Here is a 14,750-nt window from a genome sequence, read left to right as displayed (position 1 = left end):
GCTTAATCGTAATCTCTCGTTGATCTCTTCCTCCAGGTATCTCTAACAATGGCATCAACCTCAGACTTTTCCATGCCCTTGAAGTGAAGTGTTCGTTCTTGGATTTGTAAATCGACAGGCAAAACAGAGGTCAGCACACATGCTGCCTCATGTGATAATGTGCAGTAACTAGAAACAACACCCAACAACATTTGCTGCCACATCCCAAACTGTGGCGATGAAAAGTAGGGCAGACATGACCATTGACATAATCAGTCTGCACTTGGATGCCCTTGAGGCTGTCCGGGTCGACATCAGCATATCTAGCATCTTCAGTTTTTCTCTGAGTTTTGGTATCTGTCCACAACAGGCTAAACTTACAGGCCATGTTTATCTGCACACCCAGATAATTTATTATGTCTTTACCCTGAAGAGGCTGTCCACCGACCCTAACATTAATTCTACTAGCTTTCTGTCTACTAGTGAGAATAATGTACACACACTTCTGTGGTGCTAATTCTAGACAGTAATCTTGCATCCATGTTGCAATCGCAACTAAGGCAGTATTGTTGTCTCCTCCAAATCAGCCTTTGTTATGCTGCTCACCAGTACAGCAAGATCGTCTGCAAAAGCCACAGTTTGTTTCTGGTGGTAACTGAAGACTAGGACACAGTCATAGACCAGTAACCATAACAAAGGTCCCATGACTGATCCTTGGGGGGGACGCCTCTGAAAACCTGGAACTTAGTACTCTGCCCTGTGTTTCTGCCGCTATCCATCTCTCTGACAAGTATTCTGCTATTTGCCTCCGGAGATAAGCACTTATGCCCTTAGTCATCAATGCTGACATAATCGCATCTCCAGTACAAATATCCAGCAATATCATCATGGGCATTCTCCTTGTCTGCTGCGTCCCTTGCTTAGCAGAGATGGCCCAAGTCACAACTTTCTGCAAAGTTTGCAGTGTTGACCTGCCTTGCTAAAACCCATATTCCACTACCCGCTTCTTCTACAGTTATAAGTTGTTATATAATAGGGGATGCAAACATTCTTTTGATCGCCTTGCCCATATTATTTATGTGATAAAGTGGGCCGGTAATCAATGTTGGCTTCATTTTCTGTATGTTTTGGTAAAAATACCTATCTCTAGTCTTTCCAACATCTTGGAATACATTTATGCTCTAGCTCGTAGTTAGTGATGTCAGTCATTTCCCACGGAACTTTCTTAACAAGACTTTCCTAAGGAAAGTGTCTTGATACCCTGGCAAGCGCCTGACAAGCCTTTTTATGATTATTTGATAAGCCTGTTCCCATGGATCAATGTCTAACTTGCTACATAACTCCTTCGATTTATTGATCTTGGCCTGTTTTATCTTGTAGTTGAGCTTTTGTCGAGCAGCGATGTATCTACTTGCAGCTTTGTCTTACTCGGCGCTGTTGGCTCTTCTCATTCTCACTCTGGAGGTTCTGCTTCATCTGTGCTATTGCATCTGACCACCAGTAAACCAAATGAAACCTACCAGCAGGTCTTGGCAACAATGCTATCTATCTCCTGGAGTATAAGGTCTTGTAGAGTTCCGGCAATGTCTGCCTTCCATCACTAATCTTTCTGACCACATTTGAAACAACTGCTGACACCTGCTTTTGAGTCAGTCGCAGCGATTTAATACAGCCGGCCATCTTGAGCAAGAATGAATCATCTACCTCAAGCAGAGTTGCCAGGTGATCACAAGCGATTCCCTCCTATACGACCCTCCACCTAGAGCGATCATCCCACTTGTTGCCCAAGATTGTTAGTTCAAGCACTGACCTGAGTCCTCTGGCTTCATACATTGGCGTGTTGTTGTTTAAACAGAAAAGACCTGCTGTCATCATAAATTCCACGAGGCTGTCACAGCATCTATTAGTATATGAGCTGCCCGCTACGATGACCTTACTATTTATGTTGCCTACCAAGATAACCTTCTTGACCGACCTGGCAACAATGCCATGAAGTCTTCCCATATAAGCCTCGAACTCCGGCAAATTACAATTGGGGCTAACATATGCCCCTGTCAAAAGAAACCCAGACAACTCGACTGCTAGTATTCCTTCACCTCTGTAGAACAACTGCCATCCCCACATGCCACTAACGTTCTGGATGGCCACATTTCCTATAGCATCTGCACACCACTCGCTCTTAGGAGTGGTGTATCTATTGGGCTCAATGGTGACCAAAATATCAACAAGACCCCCTTGACAGCTCCCCCATTAAATCATGGGAGAGTATACTACGATTTGCGTTTGACAGGATTATCCTAATCATGTCTGCCTTTGCCGCACATCATGCCTCCGGTGCGGTGTTTGAAACTGTTGCAATCTTAGCATTTATTCCCTCTTGACATTCTCTTATGTGATGATCTTTGCTGTCACAGTCGTAGCATAAATCTAATCTGTTTGGACCCCGGCACTCGAAGCTCCTGTGGCTCCAGTCCCAACATATATAACATTTGTTGCTATCTACTGTGATATAGGCCCGACAATGGACCCACCCAATATGAATTCTTACATCAACCATCTTATTAGCCGCCCAATGCGCAGTGACGACTGTTACATTCTGTGTATCCCTGTATTCCTTCCTTATCAATGTAATTTGAAAATCTTCCTGCTTTCCAGTGACATTCACAATAGCGTCACAAATCTCTTGTTCAGTTGTGTCCATGTCATTATCTTTGAAGTGGACGACCGCTTGCCGGTCTCCTCAAGATCATAAATCCACTTGCAACTCTGCCCCCTTATCTCGTAAGGTTGCAATAAACTGCTCTGCCTTTTCAATGCCCTTAATTCTGACCTGAAATTCTTCATTACAACCTTTTCTCAATGATAGGATTTCCCCCGCTTCTTCATCCTTCTAACAGAGGATTTCATTGTTTTTAGTAGGTCTGCGTATGACTTTCTCTGTCCTTGTAATACTACAACATGACTAAGTCGCTCGTCTAACTGATGCTGATCTTGATCGTGAATGTTCACCAGTCTCTGTGGATCTTGGTAACATTACAGATACACTGGTCTTTCACTCTTTTTGAATAAATAACTTCCATACTGCAAAACCAATAGGACCAGGCAGTAGTATAAACACTGGGGACGCAGACTTAACCAGTAATCACTTGATTGACTTAGTTTGCCGGTTGCCTTCAGCAGTACTATAATGTAAATTGTAAAATTTGCTACATTAAACTGTCCAGTCATCATCCCCAATAACAGACGAGATTTCGCACACCACATCATTTGGTTTCATGCTGTCTTCCCAGGCCTGCATCTATTGGTCCTCGTGGAGCATGAGATGTTCACAAAGCAAGTATCTCCACTCCTTACAGTCAGGTCTTTCGCTTGATGCGCACCCTATTCATGATCACGGACAGCCACCTATAGTGAATTTTATCCAATATTTTGTCATTTGACATTTCTGCTGTAAGAATATCTTCCAAATCCGGCTCCTTAACTGGATCAGTCTGCAACACCTGTGCTGTAACTTTTAATGGCACAGGATACTCTGTAAACAACTTCAGTTCCTTAAATATAGCTGTAAGCTCCTTTTCATGCTGAATCACATGTTTGTCTGATTTCAGTATTTTGTACTACGCTTGATTCCATGTATTTTTGACACCCCCACACTCCAGTTTTGGGGGGTCCAGGGATGGGAAAATGTATCTCACAAAAATGGGTTCAGAAATTTTGGCGGAGAGGGGTCAAGGGATCAGAAAGGACCCAGTTCGTGAAGATGTTGGGGGGAGGGATTGGAGGTCTGCGAAAGGAGATGTAGGGAAAAAGGTGTAATCCCCTTTATAATGTGCGTCAGCATTTAATTTCACTTGAGTGAAATAACAGAAGTCTTTGTAAGTCCTTGTTTACTTGTAAACAACCTACATCACAAGCTCAATTTAACTTGTCTGTAGGACTTGGAAAATTTGTTTCTATTATATTGGCTATATGTGTATAACCTCACAGGTTTATAAAACACTATACCTACTCATACCTTGATTGTAGCCCAGTATCTTCAGCACTGATCACAACCCCAATTGATCAATCAAAAAACTCACTATAATCACACAAACTTTGCTTCAAGTATAGCAGCAGCCTAAAATGTACTGTTCTCAAGAAAATCGCATTAAAAAATGTATTCCGTGTCTGATCAACTCAAAATTTTGTATACGTGTCCATAAAACCTTAGCCAACAATATACAATATCCATTTGGTTTAAAATTCCAAAAAACCTGATCAAAACTATGTTAAAACGTGGAGTGATAGACAGCACGTGCACACACTGTGAAGTCAGTGACATTGCAACCTTTGTTCCTATTTTGTCCAGTGCCAGAATCAATGTAACTAATTGCACGGTTTATTTGGTTAAGCTGAATATGTTGTGTAAGACAATGAGACTTCTTGTGAATCAATGTGATCGTCCTTATCCTAAACATACATTTACCCCGAATAACAGTACATATAGCACTACAATAGCAGAGTCGTAAGTTATAGCAGTACATATCCCTTCTGCAGTATGTCTCAAAAACAGTTTTAATGTTTTGCTTCATCGGATTTTAGACTCTTCTGGGCTTTTTCTGCATGTTCAAAGTGATTTTTTTTTCTTTATCATCTTCTGTATTAACTAATTGCTTACATTTATCGCACTGCTTACAGGTGACCTTTCTGGAGACATGAAAACATAAACTAAATTGTGTTTAGACAAGTCTATCTAAAAATACTCTTTTAATGGGATTCATTAGTTTTTTCTCACACCATTCCAGATAAAATTTGTACATTTTTCTAATGTAACTCTGGACTAAGAAGATATTTCCCGTGTGGATTATCCATTCTTGTGTAGTTAGTGACTGGAAGGCAGGAAAAATGTTAATATGATCTTTCACTAATTGTTTCTGCTCGGGATAGTTATCTTCTGCGCTGATATATGCTTACCTCTTAAATCTTCTGGTGACTTTCCACTAATATTTGTATGGCTCTGGTCAATCTTTCATCACTTATAACAAAAGTATCATTTAAAAAGAACTGTATACACTACCTTCTTTCTGGATGTTAAAATTAGTACATCGCTTTACCTTGTTTACTTCCATCCCAGGGCTGCCTTTGCTTAATGGGTATTTGATGTATGTCCGTATGAATTGTTCAAAGCCCATATGCGTTCTACATGCTGAAGTGTCTTGATTTTTTGGAAATATTTACATCGTGTTCCAGTCTCATGTTTAGTAAACAATTCAATACATTTTTTTAGAACATCCACAAACAGTGTTTTGTAATTTCTTGGATTCTACCAGGTTCCTCTTTATATTTAAGTAATTTTGTCCTGAGGTATGAAGTTTTTTGTCAGTTGTTTTGTATTTATTCCTCTAATGTTGTCAAGGTTTAAAAGGTAAAACATTTTGCTGCCTTAAAGCCTGGCTAGGCTCCTTGACTTCAGGAGATATATTGGACTGTTCAAGATTCATCTTCTGCAGTAGTTGAATCTGAAATGAGCAGATTGCAAAATGAGCACATTCTAAAAAAAAAAAAAAAAAAAAAAATGGTTATTATTATAACCATTAATATACAAAATTAGTATGGGAATTAACTGTTTATTAGGGTACATATAATAAGGTTTAACATATATATTGTATTTGAGTTAAAATAAAAAAAATATTTAAAAAATTTTAAATGTATTTGTTTAGAATACAATTTTGGAAGCGAATAAATCTGCCACATTTAAAGCCCTGATGCTAATAATTATTATTTACTATAATTATTAATGTTAATTATTAATTACACTGCCCGGCAGTGAAAAGTTTTTGGGCTCAAAAATAGTTACTTTTATGTATATCCATCTGCTGAATTAAAAAATCAACATAAAAATGATAGATTAGCTCTTGCTCTGGAGATACAATGACATGTCATTTTTTTATCCAATTTACATTTTTAGTTTGGGGGTAATGTTGTTTTTGGAGTGTCACACCTGTTAAATGACAACACAACGTTCTCCAGCTGCTTGTAGGTTATAAACATTACTGTTGCTGTGACTGTGTTTCATATTGTTTATGTTGTAATTAGTCTAGAATTTCTAGTTTTGAAGTGAAAAATTTGTTAAATCAGAATACCATGAAAATGTTCAAATTCAGTGAATAATTTTTGTTATGACGCCTCTTTTGAAGACTGTCTATCAGCATTATTTTGGTATGAAGGAAGGGGACCAGTATAAGTCTTGGATTCCACATATGTGTTGTAACTCTTGTTCAGTTATGCTATGAGAATGGCTGAAAAATAAAACAGATCTGTGGCTTTTGCTGTGCCTATGGTTTGGCAAGAGCCCATAAACCATACAGGTAACTGCTACCTCTGCTTGACTCTACCTATCGATGAACAAAAGAGGAACAGTGTTCAATACCCTTATCCTTCCATCTGCTATTCGAACTAATCCACATTCAGATAGTTTACCAGTTTGTACTTCACCCCAAAATTATGAGTTTGAAGTAGAAAATGAAGACAGTGTGGAAGAAGACCCAACAAGCCTTCCGCATCCCATGAGTCTATTTTGATTAAACTGCAAAGACTGAGTCAAATGGAATTGACTGATCTTGTTAGAGACCTTGATTTGTTGAAGGAAAAGGCAGAACTTCTAGGGTCAAGACTACAGCAATGAAATCCTCTCCATGTGATGTCAGTCTCACAGTACAGACATTATCGTGGGGATCTTTCTTTTTTTTTAGAAGAAAAACAATCTTGTTTGCTGAGAAGTTAATGGAAATGAAATGTTTGAATCATGATCTAACTGATTGGAGTCTATTCATAGACTCCTCCAAGCTTAGTTTGAAAGCTATATTACTTCACAATGGCAACAGTCTTCCTTCTATTCCTGTTGGTCATGTAGTTCACATGGAGAATCTGCATCGGTGGCATCTCACGAGGCCGGACTGAACACTGTGGAATGTGATCAGTACGAGGGCAAGAAGACCTCTGTTAAAGCCACTACTGGTAAGGAACGGAGGGGGTGGTGTAGCAACCAGACACGCTACGTGGTGGGATCTTCTCCCCCCTGGGGGGGGGGGGGGTCGAGTTCACCTGGAAACTTAGGCAAACTAGCAATCTTCCTAGACTCAATCGAATGTGCTGAACGCAAGTGGAAAATCTGTGGTGATCTATAAGTCATCGGTGTACTCTTAGGAGTGCAACTGTACATTAAATACTGCTGCTTTTATGTGTGTGGGACAGTAAGGGATAGGAATCGCATATTCAAGGAGCCTGGCGTACAAGAAATCTTAACTCTAGAAAAGGGAGAAAAATTTCGTTGTCAAGCCTGTCATGGACCCAAAAGATGTTCTTCTTCCACCCCTTCGTATAAAGCTGGGTTTGATGAAAACATTTGTCAAAGTATGAACCAAGAAGGACAGGCCTTTAAGTACTTGAGACAAATTTCCTATGTTAAGTTATGCAAAAGTTAAGGAAGGTATTTTTGTTGGGCCACAAATTTGACAGCTTATAAAGGATACTGTGTTTGACCGAATTTTTGAGGGGGAAAGAAAAGGAAGCTTGGGTAAAGCGAGTCATTCATGAATTTTTAGGCAATAAAAGAGATGAAAACTACGGTCAGTTGATGACAGTACTTCTGCAAAAACACCATTAACTCAGATGCAACATGTTCTTTAAAATCTATTTTAACACTAGAAAAGGAAGAAAAATGTCGTCGAGCCTCTCGTAGACCCAAAAGATGTTCTTCGATAATGGAGCAAATATATCAGGGCTGTTGGAATGAAACAATGTTTGTGGATTTGCTGCTTGTCTGTGTGTAGGGATGCTTCTGAACTCGCTTAAAAGAGGAAAGCTAAAAGACAACGATCTCATGAAGCCACCACATGATTTTCTTCAGACCCAACCAACTGCCAGGTATTCTCCCATCAATTAAGAACTCTTAGAATGTAACTGTCATTAAAAATATGTCAAATTGACTATGTTGCTGGTCTGTGTAATTAAAATGTATAGTTTTCTCTTAATCCATAATAAAATACTTTCACCTATTGTATATCACAGAAACTAGAACTATTGAAAAATTTCTTTGTCATATTCATTTTTCTCAACCAAAAATTAGTTAAAGATTTGATTCATGAAGTGAAGGAAACATTCAAAAAAAATTTTTTGTTGGGCAGTGTTACTAATGTTTAAATATTTCATTATTTAACTGTTAATTTTTAATTCAAACATAACAGGTTATTCATGATTTAAAATATTATGTAAGAAGTTGTAAATAACAAACTTACCCGATATATTTTCATTTTCTGAAGGAATACAATCTCTTTGTCAATGTCACTGTCATCACTATTTATTAAATACCCGAGCAATTCCACTATCTGTTAGCTTTGAAGACTGCATCTTGTAGTATAACCTGAACTTACATATATATATAGGTTTTCATTGGACGAAATGATTCCGGAACCGATTTAAACTTTCTCCATACTTAAAATCTCAATTAAGAAAATCGGTTTGCGCCTCCACATTGGTTCGTCTGGATAACCAGTTAGAAACGTGGAGATTTCTACTGGTGAACTAAATCGGAATCACCTCTCTGGATCACATCCAGAGTTGTAACTCGGGAATTTATTCCCACCCAAGGCTGACGTGCCTTTGAAAGTCAAATATGGAAGGTCTTTTAAGAAAAAATCCACCGTCTGGTAAATACCAGAGAGGGCTGCACTCTGATCCGGTGGGCAGCTGCTTAAAAGATAACAATGAATCGGAGCGTTTGGAAACTCCCAAAAACAACACAACTTCGAAATTGAGTATAAAACACAAGCAAATAAACTACATTGCCACTCACAACATTAATTCTCTAACTCAACCCGGCAAACTAAAAACTCTTAACAGACATAATGGACAAACAAAAAATCCTAATCGTAGGACTTCAAGAAATGAGAAACACCGATCGAGAGCCGTTTGAATCTCAGGGTTACAAAATCTACAAAGGAATCTCCAGGAAACGTGTGATGAAGAATTGCCTACAGTTCGGAACAGGATTTGCAATCAATCTTAAAATAATTGACTCAGTTGTAGAATTTAAGTCTTACTCCCCCAGGATTTCAACCTTAACCCTAAAATCAACCAATAAATTCTACACCATAATATATGTCCATGCTCCCTCCAATGACAAAAACAACCTTAAAAAAGATAGAGAAGAGATGGACAAATTCTGGGAACTTCTTGACCAAACTGCAAACAACATAAATAAGACCCACACCAAGATTTTAATAGGGTACTTTAATGCCCAACTTGGTAAAGAACGAAGATATCGTGATATTATTGGAAAATGGCCTGCCCAGAAGAAAACTAACATGAACGGCCAAAGACTTGTCGAATTTTGCAGAAACCATAATATGATCTCAAAATCCACCTATTTTATGAGAAAACCAAACAAATTGAAGACTTGGAAACACCCAGATTGGAAAAAAGGGGAATGGCAACTCGATCATGTTTGCATGGACCGGAATTATCACAAGGAGATTTATAATGTAAAAGTCTTGAGAGGAACAGATACTGGATCGGACCATTACTTAATTAAAGTTAAAATAAAATTCACCCCGCATAAAAAGAAAAAATCCCAACCTAAAAACAAAAGAGCTTATGATCCACATAAATTAATAAACAATGCCATCTTGGAAGAAACAAAAAAAAAATCAAATTAACTAATAATTTAAAAGAACTGACATCCCAATTGAAAGAAATAGCTGAAGAACTAGCCCCTATAAACCCAAGAAAAAAACACCAATGGTGAAATGAAGAATGTGACAAAGCATTCAAAGACCGACACCGGGCTTGGATCAACCACCAAACCCAGAAAACTGAAGAATCTAACCATGAATTCACCAAACAAAGGAAAATAACTCAGAAAATTATAAGAGGAACCAAACGACAAGCCCAAAAAAACTTGATTCAGCAAATAGAAGAAAGTTCCAAGAAAACTAACTCCCGAGACTATTATAAAATTTTTGGTCAGCCTCTTATTAAGATATGAACCACCCACCCTTATGCTGAGAGGAAAAAAAGGAAATATGGCCCACACCAATAAAGAAAATGCTGAAATTTTGGCAGAAACCTTCAATAGACTCCTCAAGTGTGACGACTCCCCAGAGCTTTTTGAGATTGACACTGAAACTCCAGTTAAAACTTCACCGGTGAATATCAACCCGCCAACAATTCAAGAAGTTCTCGCAGCCTTAAATGAAATAAAAAACTACAAAGCAAGAGGAGAAGACCAGCTTTTCGCAGAACTCTGGAAACACTCGTCAGTTTATTCAGTCAAAACTTCCCTACATCTATGCCTCGTGAAAATATGGAACGAAGAAAAACTTCCAGAACACTGGACCACAGCCCTCATTCATCCATTACATAAAAAAGGGGATAAAACTAATCTGGAAAACTACAGAGGCATATCTCTCCTGGATTGCACATACAAAATCCTGTCTAGAATCATATACAACCGATGCAAAGACCAACTTGAACTGGAACTTGGGGAATACCAAGGGGGATTTAGGCCATGGAGAGGTTGCCAGGAGCAAATAATATCCCTAAAACTTATGATGGACTTATATAAAAGACTGAAAAAACAACTAATAATCACCTTCGTCGACTTTAAAAGGGCCTATGATTGTATACACCGACCATCCATGCTGAATATTCTGAGAAACTTGGGCCTTCACCCTAAACTCGTAAACATGATAAAATTAACTTTAACCAATATCCAGTCCAGTCTCTCAACCCTTCTACATAAAAACTGGACAGAGGCAAGGAGACGGCCTCTCACCACTCCTTTTTAACTGCGCCCTAGAATTTGTCATGAGAAAATGGTATGAAATAAATCCCAAAAATATAAAAATGGGTACTAAGAAAAACTCCATCACACTAAATTGCCTAGGATTTGCAGATGACCTCGCTCTTTTAGCAAATAATATTCAAGAAGCCAGAACACAAATCATGAGCCTTCAAAACCTAGCACAAAAGATAGGGCTTCATATCTCTTTTGAAAAACTGAACAAATGGCCATAGATCCTCTGGTAATAGAGCGCATTACGGTAAACAATCAGAAAATTAAAATAGTAAAACAATTTAAATATCTAGGGGAAATAATAACTTATAATTTAAATGAAAAAGTGACATGGCAAAACAGGACAAATAAAATGATTAACTCCGTAAACATATAACAAAAAATGCCTTTCTGCTAAAACAAAACTTAAACATTATAAAACTGTAGTACAGCCAGAAGTCACCTACGGAAGCGAGACCCTTTTCAATATCACTCAGAAAAACCGAATTGAAAAAATTCTGAAAATAGAGAGGAGAATTGTCAGAACTTGTATCAATAAAAAATACCAAAAAGAAGGCCGATGGTGGATTGTGCCAAACGAGGTGGTGTATCGAGAAATAGTGCCTGTTACTGATACTATGCGGAAAAAAGAATCTCTTTCTTCGGTCATCTCATAAGGACACCGGAAACAAGACCGTCAAGAAATATCATTGAAAATCTCTGGTTCCAAAAGCTAGAAGTAGGACGGATCAAAGAAATTAGAGAAGATATGAAAGAATTGGGAATTTCCCTGACCGACCTACAGAATAAAACTGGAAAAATTACAAAGCTGAAAGACAAAAGCATTAGATTTAAACAAAAGACAGACAAATGACAAAATACAACGAAGAGGGTGTTTACGGATGAAGAAAAGAAAGCAAGATCTGAACGGATGAAGAAATACTGGGCAGCTCGGAAGAGTAAAATAACACGCTTTTTTCAGAAAAGATCCAACTAAAATTGACTTAAGTGGTCCCATGTTGGCCGTAAAAGCATAATAATAGGTTTTCATTTTAATCACCCCCATTTGATTTTCTCATAAACTCCGCACAATACAAAAAAAAAGATCTAAACAAAATTATTCAGGTTGGAGGGCAACACCTCATGGTTACCTTGGATTTGACATTGACTGTCATTTCAGTGTTAACATAATTTTTTTTCAAATGGAATGACCTATTTTTGACCCCATCAATGAAAAGAGCAAAAAATTTTACACTTAAATATGTGGTCACCATATGACCTTGGACCTTTTTTCAGGATGTTTCATTTTAATCACCCCATGCGATTTTCTTGTAAAATACACACAATACAAAAAGATTACCTCAACAAAAGTTACTCCTGGAAAGGACCTCATGGTGACCTTAGGTTTGACCTTGTATAGTGTTATATATAATAACTGAATTTTATCATTCATAATTTAATTTCTTGCCTAAAACCATTTCTGTTATCATTAAAATTTAAATAGTCTGAAATGAGGTACAAGGAAATTTAAGCCTAATCTCTATAACCTTTTTTGGTTAGCAACAGTTTGTACAGTTCAGTTGTAATGATTCTAGTGCATTGACTAATATTAAATATTAAGGTTATAAGATAAATATCCACTAAAATAAATCATTAATTAAAGATAATTTTACAGAGCCCATTACACGGTTCCCATTGAAATTTAAGATTACAAGAAACATTAATAAATAGAACCATTTAAAGACAAGTTAAACAAATATATGGATGAACAAGGTGAAATACTAGATCGGTAAAAATGATGAGGGTTAATCTTTTCTGTATTTTCTTTTTCAGAATTTTGATCAAACTGTTAGTCCATTAATTAATAAGCCTAAACCAAAACCTACACCGTCACAACATGGTGATAATCAGAATCAACAAAATGGCCAAACATCAACAGAAACACCTACTGGAGACCATAAGAATCAGGTGCCTCCGCACGGTGATCAGAACTCAACAGAAAAAATGGACGTTGAATAAATATTTAAATATAATATTGTAATTAAATAATAATAAATACTAATTATTTAATTAAATCTAGGTTTAAATGTTGTTGCTGTCAATGGCACTTCAACGTGGAATTTTTGTCTGTATTTATTTATTTAAAAAAATCACATTTTGAAATATGAATATCATCAGCCGGTATTAAACTGTGTAACCATCTGTTTTCTTAAAACTGTCCAATAAAGAGTTAATAGAATTTTATTTTCTGTTACTTTTTTTTATACAAAACATAATTTATTATGCATTTATGTTTGTTGTTTTTTAATGAGTGCTTCTTATTTTAATGGAAATTTCCTTCCTTTAATATTGTAAAAGAAAATATTTACAGAAAAAAACTGTTTCGTTTTATGGAATTAGTTTTTTAGTTTTTTTTTTTTGTAGTTTATGTGAATAAAATTATAAATACTGAATTTTAGATCTTTTTTTTTTTAATTTTGTTGTGAGTTTGTTTAAAATTGATTGACCATTGCTATTCAAAAAGAATATTTTTCTAATTAATTAAATAAATACATATTGCATATATTTGTAGATTTGTGACAGTGTTTCCCAATATATTTGAAATATATATATATATATATATATATTTTGCCATGTAAATTTCTGTTGAAAGATCTGAATGTGTTCTGTTTATTGAAGAAAAAAGTGCTGTAATTTGTAACAAAACCATTTGATAACATTCTTAAAAATTTGTATATAAAAATGCATAATTTTGTGTTTTTCCTCTATATAGTGTGTGAAATTAGTTTGTAGAGGTACTCATGGTATGGTAACATTGTAGAGGTAGCGATTAGTATTTCATCGCAAGATTTTTGCTGATGCAGTATAAGAAGAAAAATTTTATAACGATACACAGAACCTTTGTTGTGAAGGAAGGAAGATTAGAAGCTAAAAAATCTATCTGTAAAAGCTAAAAAACTTTTGCTGTATAAAAAAAATTATTTCTACAATCACCAAAATTATTTTATTACAGTTTTGTAATGAAATCTTTATTTCACCAATCTTTATGCATTCAGAAATGAATGCCAAGAAAGAGATCAGAATATTTAGAAGAACTATGTAAAAAGCATTAATTTAAAAGGAATGTGTAATTTACTAAAAAGTTACTGTATTATTAAGTTAGTATGTGTGTTGTAAGAGGATTATTTTTGTGAATCAAACTTACTCATTATTCACAGAGAATAAGGTATTTTCTGAAAATAAAGCTCATGCTTCATGAATTTTTTAGATGTACTCTGTGCATTTGTAATTATTTTTTGATTTGTAATAACTGTAATTTTTGTTACATTTTTAGAGGAAATAAATAATTATAGAAGATAAATTTTGTTAAATAAAGATTTATTTATATTATCATTCCGTAATATTAATGCAAATATTAAAAATGTTTATTTAAATGCATTTTTTTCATTTTCGACCACCTGATGTCATTTTTCCTTCTTTCAAGTCCTGTTAGAAGTGTAGGTAATTAAAAAGATATATGTATTTAAATGTAATAAAACTTGTTCCAAATTAATTTCGTTATACAGCGAAGAATAGTTGAGATTGCTGCTATATATCCTTTGTGGTTTAAAATATTAAATATTTTTCATAAAAAGTAATAATAAAAATATTGTTTGACTATATATAAATTATTTAAATCAAAATTGTCATGTTAGGTTTGATTCATCCAGGATATACCAGTATTTATTTAATGAGAACTCTTAATAATGTTCATTGAAAATATATATCCATTTGAACAGTCATTGCATCATATATTTGAAATAGCTGTTCATTTTTTACTTTCCTGCTATTTTATAATAATGTACAGTTGAAACTGCTGAATTTTCAAATAATTATTTTTTTAATTGCTTAATATTAAACGGTTTTATGGAATTTATATTTAACATATAAATCAGGATATAAATCATGATATTTTCAC

At 35.7% G+C, this 14,750-nt stretch overlaps 1 protein-coding gene across 2 annotated transcripts in view; it reads left to right on the top strand.

Moving 5' to 3' along the window:
• Hsp110 (heat shock protein 70Cb) overlaps positions 1-14,153 on the top strand; it is a 58,005-nt gene extending 43,852 nt beyond the window's left edge. For both annotated transcript variants that reach the window (XM_075358099.1, XM_075358100.1), the window contains one exon: positions 12,626-14,153. In XM_075358099.1, the coding sequence (XP_075214214.1) occupies positions 12,626-12,811 (186 nt within the window). In that variant the 3' untranslated portion in view covers positions 12,812-14,153. The remainder of the gene's footprint in view (positions 1-12,625) is intronic.
• The last annotated feature ends 597 nt before the right edge of the window (positions 14,154-14,750 follow it).

The sequence above is a fragment of the Lycorma delicatula genome, chromosome 2 (genome assembly GCF_047948215.1).
Source record: "Lycorma delicatula isolate Av1 chromosome 2, ASM4794821v1, whole genome shotgun sequence".
NCBI classification, from domain to species: domain Eukaryota; kingdom Metazoa; phylum Arthropoda; class Insecta; order Hemiptera; family Fulgoridae; genus Lycorma; species Lycorma delicatula.
This window is presented reverse-complemented; position numbering and strand designations above follow the sequence as displayed.